At 53.5% G+C, this 20,261-nt stretch overlaps 2 protein-coding genes across 3 annotated transcripts in view; one reads left to right on the top strand and one right to left on the bottom strand.

Annotated features, from left to right (window-relative positions):
• Positions 1-16,848, top strand: part of Flrt1 (fibronectin leucine rich transmembrane protein 1) — a 71,440-nt gene extending 54,592 nt beyond the window's left edge. For both annotated transcript variants that reach the window (XM_021151364.2, XM_029472747.1), the window contains exons 2-3: positions 5,757-6,662; positions 14,621-16,848. In XM_021151364.2, coding sequence (XP_021007023.1) covers positions 14,670-16,694 — 2,025 coding nt within the window. In that variant the 5' untranslated portion in view covers positions 5,757-6,662; positions 14,621-14,669 and the 3' untranslated portion in view covers positions 16,695-16,848. The remainder of the gene's footprint in view (positions 1-5,756; positions 6,663-14,620) is intronic.
• Positions 1-20,261, bottom strand: part of Macrod1 (mono-ADP ribosylhydrolase 1) — a 143,788-nt gene that overhangs the window by 88,469 nt on the left and 35,058 nt on the right. The window lies entirely within an intron of this gene.

Raw genomic sequence — 20,261 nt, 5'->3', positions numbered from 1 at the left:
ACAGTCATCTGTCCCTCTGGGAGCCCAGCCACCTGTGGGAATCCTAGGAATCTGGGGGCCTCTTTCTCCCTAGCCCTGGTACCTGCAGAAGCAGGGTCATCCAAGAGAGGACATAGCCCTTGCAGGGCAGGTGGCATCTGTCCATGCCCCGTGTGGTCTCTCAGCACCAGCACCAAGGACTGGGAATAAAGTCACAGGCCACCTGTCACCACAGCTGCCCATCCGTGAAGGGAGAGGCTTCTGTGGCAGAGGGCCGGGGTTTGTCCCCAGATTAGGTCTGTCCCACACAGCATCTAAAGAACATCACCTGGCCTACACACATGCACATATGTGTACACACAGCGACACACATGCACCTCTGAGATTACACTCCTGCTAGCCTCCCTGCTCTGGATGTATCTGTCTTTACAGCTAGAGTCTGGCAGTGGTCCAGAGTGGAGACTCCCACAGGCACCCTCGACCTGGCTGGCACACACGTACCAGTCCCTAAAACCCTGCCTTTGTCAGGAGGCACTTGTCCTAGCAGACTCACCTCTACCCCTCCCACCCCACTGCTCCTCGGGTGCCAGGCTGTGGGGGGCGGGGGGGGCTTGCCTGAAACATAAGAAGAGGCAGAGGGAGGAGCCCTACTTCCAGAGCAGGAAAAGGAGTCGTGCTCCCAGCTGCCAAAGCACAGCATCTGGGGCCCATGTTGTGCTCCCCCTGTCTGGAACTGCCAAGAGCTGAGGCTGGGGAGCCATTTGGAAACTGGCCCACTCTGGTGCTACCAGGAGCGAGCGCTCAGCTGCTCTAGCAAGGAAAATGGTACTCACGGAATACCAGGCAGGGCTTCAGGGAGCAGAACCTGGTGGCTTCCTGAGTCAGCTCCTTTCCCCGGACCCTGTTCCCCACTGCCCCCAGCCCAGCCCTCACTCCTAGCATCCCAAGTTCTTCACATGGATTTGTTGAAATTGCAAGTGGGGGCCTCTTCTTTCCTGCCTGGACACTCCCAGCAGGCTCCCTGTCACTCTTGGTATGAAGACCAGTTCCCTCAGCATACCGATCAGGGCTCCTCTGAAGCCAGGTTCCCGTTCCCCACCCCAGCTTTGCTGCCTTCCACTGACCCAGAGCTTTGCCGTCAGCCCTCAGAGGGCACAAGTCCTCCCACCCTGAGCCTTTGCACATGCTGTTCCTCCCTGCCTCAGTTAAACTTCCTACTCAACTCTCAACTGTGCTGACCTTGTTTTAAGAGCAGTTTGGCCCCTTTCCTGGCCTACAGCCCTCCGTCCTTGTCACTCTGCCCTGCTACTGTGGTGACAATGCTACCAGCCTAAGAGGAGTGACCACCCTTAGTGATGAAGAAGAAAGGAGCAGGCCCTGTGTCTGGCCACCCTGGGGGCGGGGCAGTAAGCAGCCTCAAACAAAGTCTGTTTGATCACAGTCCCTTCATCTGGAAAAGCAGGATACAGCTGTTGCCTGCAGCCTGTAGTTTGAATGAGAGCAAATCCCCTTTCCCTGCTGCCCCCATCTCCAGCCTGTGGCTCTGATGGGAACTCTGCCCTCTGAGCTACCGGACAGCTCTGCCCAAGGAGGCAGCAACACTCTTTCGTATCAAATGTGATTGGCTAAATGGGCTAGCCACTGAGCCTACCTGGGTCTGCACAGAACACACCAGGCGTCTGATTAATACCGTGCACATGAAACTCCATCCCTAAGAGCCAGAGGTTGGAGCAAAGCAGGTAGGCTAATTGCTAATACAGGAATTAATATCAGCAAGCATAGATCTGGAAGGCAGCATGAACAGAAAAACTAAAGATCCATCAAATTCTGCAACAAGCCCTGAGGGACAGACGTGGGCTGTACTGCCTCCACCCGGTTCTCAAGTGTCTATCAGGAGAGCCTGAAGGGTGCCACAATCATAGGACAGTGTTGTCTTCTTCAGGAAGCTCCCCCTCACATTCATCATTTTTCTCCTGAGCTACGCCTGGCATGTGTATCACACTGTGGTTTCTGTTAGCCACTGGCTTCCCCACAAGGCTGAGACCTCCTAGGGACTGGGCTCCTCGGATCCCCGGCGTATTGTACAATGACTGGAGCATGATTGGACTGAGTTTGTTAGGTGAGGCGGATGGATGGTTGAATGGATTATAGGGATAGGTGGTCAGAGAGATGGGCGGAATGAAAGTGGATGGATGGATGGATGGATGGATGGGTGGATCCTGCATGGACAGATGAGTGTGGGTCGGATGGATGAATGGATTCTGGGTGGATTGATGAGTGTGGGTAGGCACATAGACAAGGTAGACAAGATGGAGGGGAGATGGCTGGATGGTTGGAAGGCTGGGTGGGTGGGAAGGAGATGGATAAGGGATGGATGGGGGAAATGGAGAGGTAGGGGGCATGAGAAAGCCTGGGAGAGACTTGGGGCCTGGAGGGCTGTGTCTGTCTGTCTAGAGACACGGTCCTGCTTCACTGGGTCTTGGCATGGTGTGGGGAGAGGAAGCACCTAGAATCTGGAGCCCTGGCTCTCCTGCAGATTGAGGAATCTTGTAAAGCTCACCCCTCACCTTCTCAGCCTGTGAATGGCTGGCCCTCCCTGACCCACCAGCCTGGTCCAGGCTTAGGGGAGATGACCACTCAGACACGAGGGAAGGATAGAGCGCATGCTCCCTGCTAGATCTTAGTATGAATGGCCCCATCAGATCAAAATGCCAAGGACAAAGTGGAGCTGGGGACCCAGCGCTTGCCAATACTGTTACCAGGGTTGTTGGTAACAAAAAGAACCATGTGTGACAGATGGAAGATTTTACTCAATAGACTTAAAAAAAAAAAAAAAAGGTTTGCTGGTACAGGAACTAGATCAGAATTTGGGCATGGGTGAGGTCCAGGAGAGAGGGGCTCAGCAGAGCTGCCTGTGGGGCTAAGGAGAGCCCATTCATTTCTGGTTTCCTAGGGCCCAAAAGACTTCTTGGCAAACACACAGGATAGCACTGACAGCCACTGCAGGGGCATGGGGGCATGGCTCCTTTCAATCTAGCAGGGTTCTGGGGCAGGTGCTTGCCGGTGGGCACATTTATAGATTTCTTCCAAGCCACATGCATTTGGTGCAGTGGCTGCAGGTGGCCATAACTAAGCACCCACAGGTGAGAAGAGCCATTTTCAATGCCCTGGGCTCACACTGGCAAGCTGGCTTGGAAAGCCAAGACATGCCTCAGATCCCAGAGAGGCCCCTTCAGAAAGGAGACCCTAGCTAAACCTTCTGCCTACACTCTAAAGGTTCCTAGGAGGCTCTGAGGACTCAAGGAAGGCAGTGGAGTGGGCGGGGTAAGGAGCAGGTCCAGGAGAGCCTGACTCAGACTCTTTGTTTTCTCCAGTGAGAAAGCAAAGTGAGAAGTATGCCAGGTGCCCATGGCACTGAGCCAGGCACGAGAGTGTCCAGCCTTCACATTCTCCCTTTTCACCTTGTTACATCACCTCCATTATAACTGTGAGACCATATATTCAGAGAGAGGGTTGCCTAATGCAGGGAGGAAAGGATGGCATATAAGAATTCTCACAGGAGGGTGACAGAGCGGAGAAAGGCCCCCGTGCTACAGGTGGGCCCTGTTACAAATGTGGGTATGTGCGCATTCCGGTCACTCTGTGTATTCTCATGGGAGCATGTCACATGCATTCCTAGGGGCAAATATATGAACATCTTGACCATGCAGTCATCCATACGTGTGCACGTGTTCATTTTTGCACATGTGCATGGGTTTAAATGTGTGCAGAGATGCGTACAGGTGTCTGTGTACACTTCTGTTTTCATGTTTGCCTGTGTTGGGTTTTTGTATCTGATGTGCATGTTCATATGCTTGCGTGGATGTCAGTGCATGCTGGGATGTATGAATTAGTCTCAGTGTGGGGCACTGCAAGGCCATATGGAAGGCAGAGGTTGCAATGGTGAGCCAGGCTGACCAGGCCCAGGGGCCTTAAAAACGGTAGGCCAGCACCAGCTAGCTCCTGGGGGCTGGAGGAGCCTGAGTCAAGCACACATCTAGTAGGGTGAATTTACCTTCCTCCTGAACCCGTGATTTCAAGAGAAGAACTCTGGTTTGTGTCTGTTATGGAGAGGAGGTTCCAGGGGTTCCAGGCTCCTAGGACACAGACCCTATCCTGTGTGTGTGCAGTGGCCTAGCTGCCACCTTCCACCTCTAGCATATAAAACAATTTCCTTGTCCTGTCCAGGAAGGCAGATGACCTCACTGGACTCTTTCCATCCCTCGCTTTCAGAGAGAAATTACAGTTTATAATTGGATGAAATCTCGCGGGTGGTAATGACAATAATGGTCCAGGCTGTAGCTACCACTGCCCCCTCTGCAGGAACAGGCTTATCTTCCCTCCTGCCCAGCCTCACCCTGTGCCTGCCTGGGACTGTGCCCACCTGCCTCCTGGTACCTGCAGCCCTGAATGGCTCTCCTGGGAAAGGCTCCTGAGAGAGCCCCTTACCCCATCATTTCTTTATACACTGACCACATAGTCTATTCTTCCCATGTGTTTCCTGTGGGCTGAAGCCATGGACAGCCACCTCTGCTTGGCATGTGAACTTATTAAATATGCACCCTGGTTATGCCAGCTCCAGGCACCTAGTAGGCCTTGAACCAGCCACCTTTGGTAAAAAGGAACATGCCCTGATGACAGCTGAGCTTGTACCCTCAGATCCACCATCAAAGCTCCTGTCTAAACAAGGGTACCTCCAGAGGAATGCAGATACCACAGTTGGGCCTTCTTGGCTGGCTGCTAACCAGGAGGGGATAACATTGTTTTGTTCTGTATTTGTAGGGGCAGCCTGCAGCACCCCAGGTCTCTACAGAAGAAAGGGCAGCAGGGTGTAGAAAGCCTGGTCCCACAGGAGACAGACAACTGAGGGACAGAGATTAGGACAGTGGAAACCCTACCTCACTGGCCTTTGATGAGCCAGAAAAGCTGAGCTTGTTCTGGAAGCCAAGTCCAGGATGGCCCAGTCGAAGCATTCAAATGATATTTAGTCAGAGAAGCACGTGCTGGGGAAATGGAGGCTGCTCTGGGCTGGGTGGGTGGCTCTGCATGGCCAGGAACTCCCCAAACATTGTTCATTGTTGGTTGTTGATGATGGTGATGATATTATTATTATTACACTTATCTGTTTACTTTGTGTGTGTGGTCAGAGGACATCTTGTGAGAGTCAGTTCTCTCCTTCTACCATGTGGGTTCCTGGGGACTGAACTCAGATCTCCAGGCTTGGTGCTAGGTGTATTTACCCACTCACTAAGCCATCTTGCCAAGCCCCTAAACTTCATTTTTTTGTCTGCCCACTCCTTTCAGGCAGTTACACGGAAGGGTTCCGTACATTACCTTGCTTGGAAAAGTGACAAGCGGTGGGGACAGTAATCTCAGACCCTTGCCTGGCTTGGAGGGAAGTGGTACTTGTCCAGGATGCAGATCTAGGGATGTGGCTTGGCAGCAAAGTGCCTGCCAAGCCCTGGCTTTGATCTCCAGCACTGCAAACCAAAACCAGACCTGAGGATCTGTGTGAATGTTTAGCTAGCCTGATCTACATTCCAGGCTAGCCGGGGATACATAGTGAGATCCTGTCTCAAAAAGCAAAAACAAAAACAAAAACAAAACAAAAAAAAAAAAAAAAACAGAGACTGGGAAGGGATGAGAGCAACGCGGCTGTGGCCATGGATGCCTGTGGCTCTCGGATGTCCCTGTGGCTCTCGATTTCCTTGGGGTTGATCACTTGTGTTCTTTGGCAGGTGAAGAACCAGGCAGCAGGTGAGAAAGGCCCCACTCTGGACAGCTGAGCCCCAGGGCTGAAGCAGGAGTAACCGACCCTTCTGCCTCACCCACTTCAGAAGCTTCTCCACATACAGGAGCAGCCAAGCAGACCAGCCCCTGCCCCCTAAAGTGGCTTCCCAAAGCGGAGCACACAGGCCTGACAGCTCAGCAGTGCGAGGCGAGGCGAGGCGGCTGCAGCCTGCGGTGAACATCTGAACTCCTCAGAGGGGTAACAGACCCACACACACACAGATGCAGCCTGAGTGGCAGGAATACTGAGTCTTTGGAGAGTGGCTCCCTCTCAGCTCTGTCACGCAAGAGCGCTCTCTGCACTGAGCCATTCTGCCAAGTGACTTAAAGGGATTTAAAAAAAAAAAAACCCAAAACAACAAAAAAAAAAACTTTGGTAAAGAAAAGAAGGCAGCAGTCCAGCAGTCCTAGCAGGGACATTTTGGGAGAGGTGCAGCCTGTGGACAAAAGACTAGAGTTACAAAGAGCTGTGGTGGACGTGGTGGCCAAGGAGAGGCCACATCCCCGGGGGACTGGCTCTGGGCTGTAGGGCATGCCCAGCTCAGGAGTCCCCGGGGGTGCCCTGTGCACCCCGAGCACACAACCTTCACTTCGGAGAGCCAAGCCATCGGTGCCTGTGGCCTAGGGTGCTGAAGATGCAGCGGGGGATCTGCAGGCATATCTGAGGCCTGGCCACAAGGAAGACTACAAGACTTCTATAGTCTCTGTGTGCCTCCATGCTCCCTCTGCCCCAAGGTTGTAGTCTGTGGTTTTGAGCCTGCTGGTGACATGGGGCCAAGGATGTGAGTGTGGCCTGGAACTTTGAAGCAGTGGCCAGTGGGACCCAGAGGCTCCAGGGAGCAGCAGCAGAGGAGGTAAGAGTTTGGGGTAAAGGAGAAAGGGCCACCAGGGGTGGTGCTGTAAAGAAAGGTGACAAGTCTTCTTCCACCTGGAGGGGACATGGCATATGAGAGGGACAACTGAGTCTTGCCCTTTGAAGGCCCCCAAACAGGAGCCTTCTGCTTGCCAGGGTAGGGACCACTCCAGGGTTCTGTCAGGCGTAAGGGAGACGGCTTGGGAATGAGCCACAGCAGGGACTGTTATCTCCTTCTGGGCCTTCCCTACCTGGGCTGCTGGCCACCTGCTCTGTACACAGGGGACGACAGTGAGCCTTGTGATGGTTAGGCAAGAGCTTAGGGAATGAAGGACACCAGCCTTGATGCCTGTTACCCCCAAACTAGCAAGATCCCTTCCACCTGGACTTGCCCTGCTGTGGCCAGAGAAATCCAGGGTGGGCCCGGTCAGGGGTCACACTGGCATCATCTAAACTGGTCCCCTGTATGGGCCTTCTGTTGGCTGGAGGGGACAGACAGGTCTAGAGTGGTGGGGTGAGTTCTCCAAGGCTATACAGCAAGTGGCTGGCCAGGCCAGCTCCTCTTAGACTCCCAAGGGTGAAGAGGGGAGGGGCAGTACCTCTGCAAACCGTAATCCTGGCAACTTCAGAACTCCTCAGTGCCCTGGGCAGGGCAGGGAAGCCCCAATTCATTACCAAGATGGAAAATGACACTTCCCCATGTTCTGCCCCAGGAGAGGGGCTGATTTATGACTGCGCCAGGGCCTGGGACATCCGTCAGAGCCGTGCGCTGCACACGCCGTCTGCGGGGGCATTAATAGCCGTGTTATTAGCCACTGGCGTGAAGGATGCCCTGCGGATGGACTATTTGCTGTTATTTATTATAAAGGCGCGACAACCTAGCAGCAGGGCCCCAAGCGCACAGCTGGGCCCCGCCCGCCCACCATCCTCCTCTCTGCATCTGCGACCTCCTCCCAGCCCCTAGGAGGAGCTAGGGGATAATTCCTGGGGCCAGACCAAGCTGGAGGGAAACAGCAACCAGCTCCCAGCAATCCTGTTGCTCAAAGGACTGATGGGAAATCTGCTCAGCGGCCTTGCTGCACCCAGGGGCAGAGACAAAAGGAACACACCGGGTTTTGGGGGCCAAGGTACCTGGGGGTTATGGCTGAGAGTGCTATAAACTAGGGCAGGTCCCCTCCTTGAATGTGCCTCTCTGTACACATGAGCTAATAGCCAGCTGGAAAGAGGCAAGGCCAGCTACTCCCAAGAGACAACCCCACCCCCCTGGACCCTTAAGAGGAATCCACAGATGGATGGCTGTCCCATCATCTGCTCTTACAACCCTGTGGGGAAGGATTTAAGCCCTAGCAGGGACTGGTAGAAGGCCCTGCCACTGAGCCTATTCGTCCACATCTATAAAAGGCAGATGGATGGGCTTGGATTCCTCTTCCTCCCACTCCCAGGATTCTCTCAGTTTTCCACTCTTGCATGCGTTCATGGCATGGGCACTTACAGCCTGCAGCCCAACAATGCCAAGCTGGCCACCAGGCTGGGGTACAGCCAGGCCTTCTTGGGCCTGTTTCCCCAGAGCAGCTGGATTTGAGCACTGGACAGTGCGACTGAGGGCCGAGTAGGTGGGCAGCTCTTCAGAGTTCAGACAGAACTTTTTGCCTCTCTGGACCACTGTAGTGGGAACACCCAGGTCATCATGGCCTCTGGGTGGTGCTGATGGCAAAGTCCAACCTCTCTCTTTCTCTAGCTGCCTAATTCTGGGCTTTAGAGTATACAGCCTGCCTCGTCTATTCAAAAGCTGTGGGCTAGGGAGGTGGTGCCATCAGTAAAGTGCCTCCTGCGTATGCACAAGGACCTGGGTTCTATCCCCAGTGCCCGCACAGAAGCCAGGCATGGCAGTGCATGTCTGTAACCCTGGCAGTTGGAGTGGGGTAAACAGGTAGATCGCTGGAGGTCCCTGGCCAGCCAGACAGCCAATGGGTGAGCTCTGAATTCTGTGAGAGACCTATCTTAAAAGATAAGGTGCAGAGCAATAGAGAAACACATACAGCCATGTCAGCCTCTGGCCTCACACACAGACAACAGAGTATGTGTAATGTAGCCTCTCTGAGCCAGGCTTACTGCTGGGCACGGGATGGACCACACCTGAAAAGCAGGTGTTTAGGTCCGGTGGAGAGGGCCGTTCACGTAATGGGAATCCAGGAAACCAGAGATCACAAATAGAATCCTCACGGAGAGCAGGGCTGGTGGGTTCCTTGCTTCTGCGAGGTCCTGGTCTCCATGGCTGCCTGGGAGTCTCTCTGATCAGCCCTTCCTCCACACCTGCTCCTCTCCTCTAGGCTCCTGCAGGTAATCTGGGAGCTTAGCAGCAAGAACCCCGACCCAGCCCTGGCCTCGGGGACTCACATGCCCCCAGCACTATCCCCACTTCACTCTTCCTGTCACTGGCGCTACATCTGCTTCTCTTCTTTTCCTTCCCCAAAGGAACTGTGTCCCAGTGGAGCCAGCTTTTACTCCAAAGGGACCCAGGCAGCCGTATCAGGTGGAGGACCATTTCATTAAGAGATGCTGAGACAGAAAGAAACAAAATGACATGTGTCTTCCTTCATCTCCCTCCCCCTTCCTGGCCCTGCATAGTTTAATATCGAACACTGCTATCAATATAATTAACCTCCTAAGACACAATTTGAAAGTCTTGTTTTTTAAAGCGATTCACTTTCTCTGAAGCCAAGGAGGACATCCTGCTGCCCAGCCCCACCCAGCGGCCCACACGCTTAGGTGAACTCGCAGTTCATCTCTGGTGGATTTGCATGCCTGTCTGCAATTACTGCCAGCGATAACGGCTGATACATAATGCATGCGGCATGAAATTAGAAAAATAATTAACTTTAGATTTGAAAAGAATCCCCGCCCCCGACTCTTACTGGCAGTACAAATGCTGAGTGCTACCACTGGACAAGGCGCGGGGGCTAAGCTGTTTGGGGTGATGGGTGAGTCTGGCTGGTATGCCAGAGCAGCCAAGACGAGAAGGTGCTAGAGAGTCAGGGTGTGCAAGGGGTGCCCCCATGGCATCTGCTGGAACAAGCTTCAAGTTCCTGGGCCGCGTCTATAACTTATATCTAGGCCAGTAAAGTAACGTGGCTAATGAAGTAACCTCTCCCTCCCTGAGGCCAGCGAGTGGTCAGCCAAGCTAAAAGTCGCCTATTTCATCCTTGGTCCCATTTCACAGATAAAGCCCCCAGAAGACCTGAAGCTACCCTTTTACATAGGCCAAGACTGAGAGAAGGCTGGCTGAGGGCATTATAGGACTGACACCGAGCCTGGCTTTCAAGACAGAAGCCAGTGTAGGCAGAGTGCAGGCTGGTCCATGAGAACACTGGGCAGAATGGGGTAACTCCTGCCCCTAGGCCTTCTTTCCAGTGAAATTAGACCCAGCACATGGGTAGGGCTGAGAAGGCCATAGGGTTGCTGCCTGTGAGCCTCTGACTGTCTGCATGGTCTTCCTCCTTGGGCCCAGGGTCATCTGGATATCTGGATATCTGGATATCTGCTTCTAATGGGAGCTGAGACCATGTCTGGTACCTAACATCAAAACTGCTTTCCTTGACAAACAAAAAGAGGGGCAGAGAGGCAGAGCTAGGAAGCAGGGGTAGTCTGTCCAGTCTTCCATCTCCTCCCAGCCTGGCTTCCTTTGGGAATCAGTTCAGTCCCCTCAAAGGCCATGAAGTGCCTGCCACCTCCCCATGGTATGTCCATGCGAGGCCTTGAGTCTGTTGCTGCTCCTGCGTGTGGTCTCAGCCAGTTATCCCTTGCAAAACTGGAGGGACACATCTCGGCAGGCACTGGAAGTCCACAGGGGTACAGCTAGCAGTCGAGTCTCCCTAGCTGGTGGTGTGTCCAGAGGCTGCTCAGTCACCTTTGCCAGGTGAAAGCAGAACTGGGCTCTGAAGGATCAGGGTCAGAGAAAGCTTCCAGGAGGAGGCAGGAGAGTGGGGCCTGGTGGCAGAGTGCATGCTGGCCTGGGAGGCTGAAGGGAAGCCTACACTGGTCACCGTGGCAAGAGCAACATGTGCAAAGGCCCTGGGGAAGCGGGGCGGTGTGTGCAGCATGTCCGAGTGCTAAAGGGCCCTGAGATTTCCAAAGCTGAGATGCAGCCCCACCGTTTCTCCTTCTCTAAGGCTTTGATTTCTCAATGACTGGAACGGGGTACAAGTACAAGAGACACAGTGGGCACAGCACATGAAGGACAGGCACAGAATGACAGTTAACATAGAGGCTATGCCCATGTATAGAAGGAAGCGGGTAGCCCCGGGACATAGACTGCACTTAGAAAGGGCAGTCTGAGCCAGGTGTGGTGGTGCATGCCTTTAATCCCAGCACTTGGGAGGCAGAGGCAGGCAGATTTCTGAGTTCAAGACCAGCCTTGTCTACAAAGTGAGTTCTAGGACAGCCAGAGCTATACAGAGAAGCCCTGTCTTGAAAAACCAAAAAAAAAAGAAAGAAAGAAAAAAAAGAATAATAAAAAAAAAAAAAGAAAAAAGGCAGCTTGCCTGTGGGGTACTCTGCACATGTGATCTCTTGGTGTCACCTGAGTCCTCACACAAGGGCAACTGTCAACCACATAGACAGGGAAACTGAAACCCAGAGAGGAGGACACTGCCTGAAAGAGGTGTGGGCAGAACATGAGCCTATTGTACCCAGTCCAGGCCATTGTCAGGAACCAGTAACTGCCCCCGCCCCCTGCCCCTAAGCCCCCTCAGCTAACGGAGACCACAGCCTGAGCCATCTCTCCGCACTCCTCCAGTGCTGTGTCAGGATCCTGCTGTTGGTCACAGAACTGGCACGTCGTAACTCAAACCACACGTGTCTGCGTGATCTGCACAATGACGACCAGTGATCCCGTAAAAGATGGGCAATTTACCAGATTTAATTTGACGGCCACATAAACCATCAAACACAACAAGGGGATGAAAGGGCCACCAAGCATCCAGGCAATTTAAGGGCTCCTCCAGAGTCTCCCTCCCCAGCCTGGTCTGTCCTCTGCCTGAAGCTGCCACGGTCTGAGACTGGAGTTGGCCTTGGGGAAGCAGGGTGGCCAGGGACGCTTGGGCAAGATGGATGGGCATCAGATACAGGAGTGGAAAGGCCTTGGGTCCCTGCCTCTCACTGCTGCTCCATTATCCATCAAACATCTCTGAGAGGTGCAATTTAGACTCTATTATGATGCAGAGCCTCAGGAGGCTGGGGCCTGTGGCCATGAGCTAAACAGGAGGAGAACAGATGCCCATGCCAGAGACTGTGGTGGCAGCCTTGGCTTTGGCTTTAACAAGTCTGGCCCTGCTCAGGGCACTGGCCCAGAACAGCTAAGGGCAGAGGCCACCTGTGACAGTACCCATCAGCTGGCCAGGAGCAGGTGTGTGTAATGAGGTTCAGGCTAAGATGCTGAGCCACAACCCAGAGACAAAGTGAAACAGCTTAGGAAAAGCCTGAGCTCTCTGCCTCGGCCTTGCCCTGTCCTACTCCTGGTTCCTGCTCACAAAGTGACTTGTGATGGGACCTTCAGGCTCCATTAAGAGGAGACTGGAGTACAGCTGAAGGTCTGGGTGTCAGTGACCTTGGAATGGTGGGGGGCTTGTCCTTCTGAGCTGCAGGCCTCAAGTTGTGACATAATATATATGACTGCCAGGCACAGGAAGGGACACAGTGAGAGTATGCTGCATAGACTGCCTGTGAATGCAGATTGCAGGGTCTGGCTCAAGGAGTCAAGTCAGTCCAGTGCTGGGTGTGTAATGCTCATTTTAGCTATGGATTCCAAGGAGATGAGGGACAAGAGATCAGGTCAGGCCTGGGGCAGCTTGGGATGCCCATACCTCACACAGAGTAACAGGAGACTGATGAAGACAAGCAAGCCCTTAGCCTGAGCCTATGGCCCCTGTTAGTGGAGTGTGGAAGCAATGCAGTGAGATTCTAGGCCTGGGAGCACACCTAGGTCCTACAGCCTCCTGTCAGCAGGCCTGTGCCTCCGTTCCTTCAGATAGGTCAGTATTAGTTTGTTTGTAGAAATAATTTATAAGGGCCTGTTGTGCACTAGGCTAGACCTAATGGGTAAGATACCCCAAAGTCCAAACATAAAGCATACACTAGCTGGTAATGAGCAGGCAAGCACTGAGCAGAGAGGAGGTATGCTCTGGAGTTAGAGGTTTTGGCAAGGTGACCAGGAAGGACCCACCTGAAGGAAGTGTGGGACAGCAAGCATCTCTGAGGGCCAGCTCTGGACATAGGGAAGTGTGCCTTGGGGCAGTAGGCCGGGGGGGGGGGGTTCAGCTGCTCCATAGGGAGAGGAATGTCACTGTGCCTGCTACCTGGCTTTAAAGTCATCGGGATGGTGGAGGAGTTTGGGCAGATGAGTGGAAGGGAGATCTGAGTCAATGAGCCTGGCTGCCAGGCAGAGGAAGCAGGCTAGGGAGCACTGCTAGGGAGCACTGAAAGGCACTGGGTGAGAGGTAAGAGGAAGAGAGGGGGCCAGGGAGCCTCAGCAGAGACCATCTTGGTGTCAAGGCTTCTGATGATGGTGACACTGTGAACCTTGCACCGAGGTTAAAGTGGGATGGAGGGATTGGTGTGCAGGGAGCTGGGTGGGGCAGAGTGAGTGGGTCATGGCCATGTGAGCTGTGCAGACTGGATACGTGAGTGAGGAGTAGGGAGATGGATGGATAGGATGAGGTGACACTTGGCTGACTGGGTGGACAGCCATGGCTCCTGGCTCTGAAAGACCTAGTTGAAGGAGGAATGCTTGAGCAGGGTCCTGAAGATTGAGGAGGAAGTCACTGGATAGAGGATAACTGGCAGGAACAGAGAAGGCCGGGCAAGGGAGCAGGGTTTGGTGCAGTTAGAAATGATGTCCTGGCTCCTCGGGCATCTTCGGGAGGTCCCCACCAGCCACTCAGCAGGAGCTGGTCATGCCCCACACTCCAGAGCTGTCCTCGCAGGCCAGGCCCTTGGATCAGGTCTGAGAAGCTATTACATCCTGCCCTGAAAGCCTCCTTGACCCCGAGTTTTACTGCAGACCTTTGCTGCTGTATGAAGACACCTTTTTTTTTAACCGAGATTGAAAGATAATTTCTCTTTAATTGATTTTTTACCACTGTGAACAGTAAAATAACGAAAAAAAGTCTATGCTGCAATCTTTCTATTTGCGAAAACTGAAATTATACCTTGCAGAAAAATTTCCTCGGTATGCCGACAACACCTCCCACCTTTTATTTGTCTCATTCCTTTAAATCAAGAAAGCTGATGTGTAAGTGAACGTGTGTGTTTGTGTGTGTGCGTGCGTGAGTGTGTGTGTGTGTGTGTGTGTGAAATAGCTGGAAGTTATTTCCACTGGAGAGAGACCAGGTATGGAATAGTTCCCCAGGAAACACAGGACCCAGAGCCAGGAGTCAGATCTGTTGACACCTCATTCTGCTGTGTATGAAACACATGGGTGACAAACAGGATGCATTGTTTCACCACCAGACAATGAGCTCGATGCTCTCCACTGCCCACCAGTGACAGCGCTGGCTGTGGCTTTCCTGAAGGTTCTGGTGACACGCCTCCTGAGCTCAGAGCCTCCCAGACACAAGCTTTCCTTTCAGAGCCCGCGTCCATGCCAGACATGGGTCTTTGGAGAATGATGGCTCGTCTATGAAATTCACCCTAAGCCATTTTCCCACTGCTGGCACCATGTGTGCGACCCTTAAAGGCGGTTTATCTTGAGGCTGTGAGCTGCTTGCGCTAACCACTCCCCTTAAAAACCAGCCCCTCCTGGTGAGATCCACAGCAGACATTAGCATCACAGAGCTTGCCTGTCTCCAGGACAGGCCTCCCTTATAGCCTGGCCTCAGCCCTTCGAGACCGGACTTTACTGACTCCCCTCCCCAGGCCCCACACTATCTCACACTCAGCACGCTTATCTTGTGCTCCCTGCAGGTATTGAGACTCCAGGTTGGGTGGGTCAGGCCTCCAGCAGCCATCCACCATGGTGGTGGCACACCCTGCTGCCACCGCTACCACCACGCCTGCTGCCACGGTCACAGCCACTGTCGTGATGACCACAGCCACCATGGACCTGCGGGACTGGCTGTTTCTCTGTTATGGGCTCATTGCCTTCCTCACGGAGGTCATCGATAGCACCACCTGCCCATCAGTGTGCCGCTGTGACAATGGCTTCATCTACTGCAATGACCGGGGACTCACATCCATCCCCTCAGACATCCCCGACGATGCCACCACCCTCTACCTACAGAACAACCAGATCAACAACGCGGGCATCCCTCAGGACCTCAAGACCAAGGTCAAGGTGCAGGTCATCTACCTGTATGAGAATGACCTGGATGAATTCCCTGTCAATCTCCCCCGCTCCCTGCGAGAGCTGCATCTGCAGGACAACAATGTGCGCACCATCGCCAGGGACTCTTTGGCTCGCATCCCGCTGCTGGAGAAGCTGCACCTGGATGACAACTCCGTTTCCACCGTGAGCATCGAGGAGGATGCTTTCGCTGACAGCAAGCAGCTCAAACTGCTTTTCCTGAGCCGGAACCACCTGAGCAGCATTCCGTCGGGGCTGCCCCACACGCTGGAGGAACTGAGGCTGGATGACAACCGCATCTCTACCATCCCCCTGCACGCATTCAAGGGTCTCAACAGCCTGCGGCGCCTGGTTCTGGATGGCAACCTGCTGGCCAACCAGCGCATTGCCGACGACACCTTCAGCCGGCTGCAGAACCTCACGGAGCTGTCGCTAGTACGGAACTCGCTGGCTGCCCCGCCCCTTAATCTGCCCAGTGCCCACCTGCAGAAGCTCTACCTGCAGGACAATGCCATCAGTCACATTCCCTACAACACACTGGCCAAGATGCGGGAGCTGGAGAGGTTGGACCTGTCCAACAACAACCTCACCACGCTGCCTCGGGGCCTGTTTGATGACCTGGGGAACCTGGCACAGCTGCTCCTCAGGAACAACCCCTGGTTCTGTGGCTGTAACCTCATGTGGCTGCGGGACTGGGTGAAGGCACGGGCTGCAGTGGTCAATGTGCGGGGCCTCATGTGCCAGGGCCCTGAGAAGGTCCGGGGCATGGCCATCAAAGACATCACCAGCGAGATGGATGAGTGCTTTGAGGCGGGGTCACAGGGCGGTGCTGCTAATGCAGCCGCCAAGACCACAGTCAGCAACCATGCCTCTGCCACCACACCCCAGGGCTCTCTGTTTACCCTCAAGGCCAAGAGGCCAGGACTGCGCCTCCCAGACTCCAACATTGACTACCCCATGGCCACTGGCGATGGCGCCAAGACATTGGTCATCCAGGTGAAGCCACTGACGGCAGACTCTATCCGAATCACATGGAAGGCCATGCTACCCGCCTCTTCTTTCCGGCTCAGTTGGCTACGTCTGGGCCATAGCCCAGCTGTGGGCTCTATAACAGAGACCCTGGTGCAGGGGGACAAGACAGAGTACTTGCTGACAGCACTGGAGCCCAAGTCCACTTACATCATCTGTATGGTCACCATGGAGACTGGCAACACCTACGTGGCCGATGAGACACCTGTGTGTGCCAAGGCAGAGACAGCCGATAGCTACGGCCCCACCACCACGCTCAACCAGGAACAGAACGCTGGCCCTATGGCGGGGCTGCCCCTGGCTGGGATTATTGGTGGTGCCGTGGCTCTTGTATTTCTCTTCCTGGTCCTGGGAGCCATTTGCTGGTACGTGCACCGGGCCGGCGAGCTGCTGACCCGAGAGAGGGTCTACAACAGGGGCAGCAGGAGGAAGGACGACTACATGGAGTCAGGGACCAAGAAGGATAACTCCATTCTAGAAATCCGTGGCCCAGGACTGCAGATGCTACCCATCAACCCGTACCGCTCCAAAGAGGAGTACGTGGTGCACACCATATTTCCCTCCAATGGCAGCAGCCTCTGCAAGGGCGCCCACACTATTGGCTACGGCACCACACGAGGCTACCGGGAAGCGGGCATCCCTGATGTGGACTATTCCTACACATGAAGCTGGCCGCCCGCGCCCGCGCCGGTGTGTCACGTGGCTCTGTCTAGCCCACTGCAACACCAGGAGCCAGGAAGAGAAACTCCACAGTGACCTTCCAAGCAGAAAGCAAAGTTTGGGGAGGGTTGGTGATTTTGCAGAACACCACAGTGGGGTTTACAAAAAAAAAAAAAAGACATAGAAGGCAGGAAGGGGATTCAGCATTGTTGGAGCTGTAATTTATACCAGAACATGGGCGTTAAAGACTAAACGTAACCTCGCAGGAAGGGTTGGGTTGGGTTGGGACTTTTTTTTTCTTGAACCAGATTGATGCTACCTGTACAACATTTGTATTCACCACGAGCTCCATTCAGGGCCGTCAGAGAGAAGCCGATAACAAACACATGTGACGGCACGGAGCCCCACCCCCACCCCCACCCCAAGCAGCTGTCCTTGTGGATGCTCACGGGTGACAACTCAGTGAAAGGTTTTCAGGTTCCTCACAAAAGAGCCAGGGGAGGAAAAAGACTTTGCTCTGGAGACAGTGACCTGGAATCTCTTCCCTGGTCTTTCCTGTGCCGTTTCCTTCCCAGATCTACAAAAATATGGCGTTCTCCGAGATACTCTCTCAACAATACCATAGTCAATTAAAAGAAAAATACGTCAAACTTTTCCTTCCAGTGCTGAGCACTTCAGTTCCATCCACCGGACTCTGCAGAAAGCTCTGAGGAAAGCAAGCTGGAGCTTTCTCTGCCACGTGGAGGTGCATCTGTCTGCCCACCCACGGCCGGGTCCTGTGTCTCAGTTCGGATGGGTAGATAGAGCTGCGTGTCTGTCCTCTCAGCGCTTCTTGGGTCAGTCCTTGACATTTCCTCAGACAATAGAATTGCAAAAATCTTGCTTTCTCCTAGAAATCATTGAGTAAGTAGAGCGTGTGGAGGTGGAGGGGAGGTGCCTCAGTCCAGGTGGTAGGAAAGAGATCCTGTGTCAGCCAGCCCAGAGCCGGGCCACTCCCCTTTCTGGTAACCAAGAAAAGCTTTCCTTGATGACCAGTGCCCTCATCTGTCCCTCCTCCAATAGATACTGTCCCCACAATAGTGTTTGTTTACTCTTTCTCCTGGGACAGGTAATTTATAAACAGGAACTGTTTATAAATATGCGTGTGTGTGCGCACACACACATCAGCTGGCTAGACCTATTGGGGTTTCCATGGCTGTCCAAATAAAGCCCAGAAAAGAAGAAAAAAAATTCAAAAAAGCCCTGGGAGACATCAGCACACACACACACACACACATACACACACACACACACACGCACGCACGCACGCACGCACGCACAATCTCAGCCATACCCACACTAGGGGCTCTGTTCTCAAAAGGAAAAAATCAGATTTCTTTGTTAAAAAAAAAAAAAATCAACCTCCAAAAGGGTACTGACTGGGCCCTCAGAAGAACTAAGATTTTATTCCCTCTCTGTGGAATCAATGTCGTTATCATTTATCAACTGACATCACAGTGTGGTGAGCCATGAGATTAAAACCATGATAAAATAATGACAGCAAATCCAGAAAGGAGGGAAGAGCGGTGCCTGGGGTTCTGGTGTCTGCTTCGTCCTGTGCTCGGGGAGCCCGGGTCACCATCTGTCAATGCATCGCTTTGCCCTGCACCGGGGGAAATAGTCATCAGAGGGAAGACGCTGGTCTGAGGGCAGCCGGACGGGAAGGGGTCCAGCTCCTGACACTGATGTTTGCAAAAGACCTCTGCCACTCCATCCAAAGCAAAGGCAGGAAGAAGAGGCCAGGCAGCTGCCCAAAGTGTACCTGGTGGGGCATCCGCTTGCTGGACATTAAAGAGCCAACTAGCCCTTCAGTGAAGAGATGAGATAGAAAGAAATGGACCCGGCAGGTGCCTCAGAGTAGTGGAAAGGGGCACAGGCTCCTGATCTCAGCCCAAGGGGTCATCATACCAAATGGAGACCCCCAACCCACCAGCCCCAGGGAACGGCCAAGGGGTATGGACGTGGATCACTCCAAAGGAGACCTTCTTCCTCTTCATCCCAGGTCATTTTTCCCACATAATGAGGTCAAGAGAGAAATGCTCCTGAGCCCCAGATTCAGGTCTGTATAAACATGTACCCTGGAGCCCTGTGGTCCCCAGTGACCCTAATGATGCTCTAGTCCTGGCAGACTCAGAGACCCATCTGTAAGGAACAGGTATGTGAGGGAGAGTCCCAGATGCTGAACAAGGCATTGAGGGCACCGTGCCAGCTTCCCCAAAGCCGCAGGAAAATCAAACTCCATGTCCTCACCCCTACCTTGCACCTGTAACTTGCCCTGTCCGATATGCTTTCATGTCCCCCTTCCCTGTTTCCTGCCCCAGGAAGGGTCTGATGGCCAAATGCTTGAAACACCTGGGCTATGGTAAATCTCTTCCCCCACCACACAGAATAAGCCTGACCCACGGGAGCCTTGGCAGTCACAGGCAGAATGTCAAAGATTGAGGACCAATCTAAGGGGCTCACTCCACATTACACCCAGTTGGACAGCCCAAGGCTGGCATTGCCCCCTAAAGAGCCCTAGATGCTGATCAGAGTGAACACTGCCCAGCCATAGCTCTGCATCCCCTCCAAGAGCCCTTCCTGTGCCATTCCACCCCTGCTGGTCCTATCATTTTCCCAGTACCCTTTTTTTTTTTTTTTTTTTTTTTGGTTTTTCGAGACAGGGTTTCTCTGTATAGCCCTGGCTGTCCTGGAACTCACTTTGTAGACCAGGCTGGCNCTGGAACTCACTTTGTAGACCAGGCTGGCCTCGAACTCAGAAATCCGCCTGCCTCTGCCTCCCAAGTGCTGGGATTAAAGGCGTGCGCCACCACCGCCTGGCCCTAGTACCCTTTATTCTGTGTGTATTGGGGATGGAATAACACTGGAGACTAAATCCAGGGCCTAGCCATGCAAGGCAAACACCCCACCACTGTGCTGCGTCCCTAGAACCGCACTTGGAGGCATCCTTTCAGAAAGCCCCCAAGTGTAACCTTTTGTCCCAGTTCTCCAAAGGAGACAAAGGAACCTAGCTCCTGGCCTCACAATACAATAGAAGAGGCTCAGGGCACCCAGCCTTTCTACCCTCAGAAGTGAGGGAGGCCAGGGTTGGCACTGGACGGCCAATGGGATGCTGTCCATGTGCAGCCGACATTTCCATAGGGAAGTCTGTGGCTGGCCGGCCTGACCCTCAGTTTCTAACCAGCCAGAACAACCTCCGTGGCCTCAGCTCTGGGGAGTGTATTTTGTGGCATTTAAGGCAAGTTTAAACTAAAAAAACCCAGTGACACTTCTTTGGCTAAGTGGTTTACCCTTCGTGGTAATTAGATGCAGCGATTGGAATCTCTTTTTCTATTACATGGCAATTTTACTTTAAATTTCCTCTTTAAAAAAAGAAAGAAAGAAAGAGAAAAAAAGCGGGGAAGAAAAGGCAAGGAAGGAGAGAGGCATCAGGGCCAGGGGCATTTGCATTTTGCGAATGAAGCCTCTGGTAAGCTCAGCTCAGGCGTGCGGCCCAACGTATGGAATGCTTAAGAGATTACTAAGAATAAAATC

Source organism: Mus caroli, chromosome 19 (genome assembly GCF_900094665.2).
Source record: "Mus caroli chromosome 19, CAROLI_EIJ_v1.1, whole genome shotgun sequence".
Classification (NCBI taxonomy): Eukaryota; Metazoa; Chordata; class Mammalia; order Rodentia; family Muridae; genus Mus; species Mus caroli.
The sequence above is the reverse complement of the archived record's forward strand: the minus strand, read 5'-3'. Positions and strand labels throughout refer to the sequence as shown.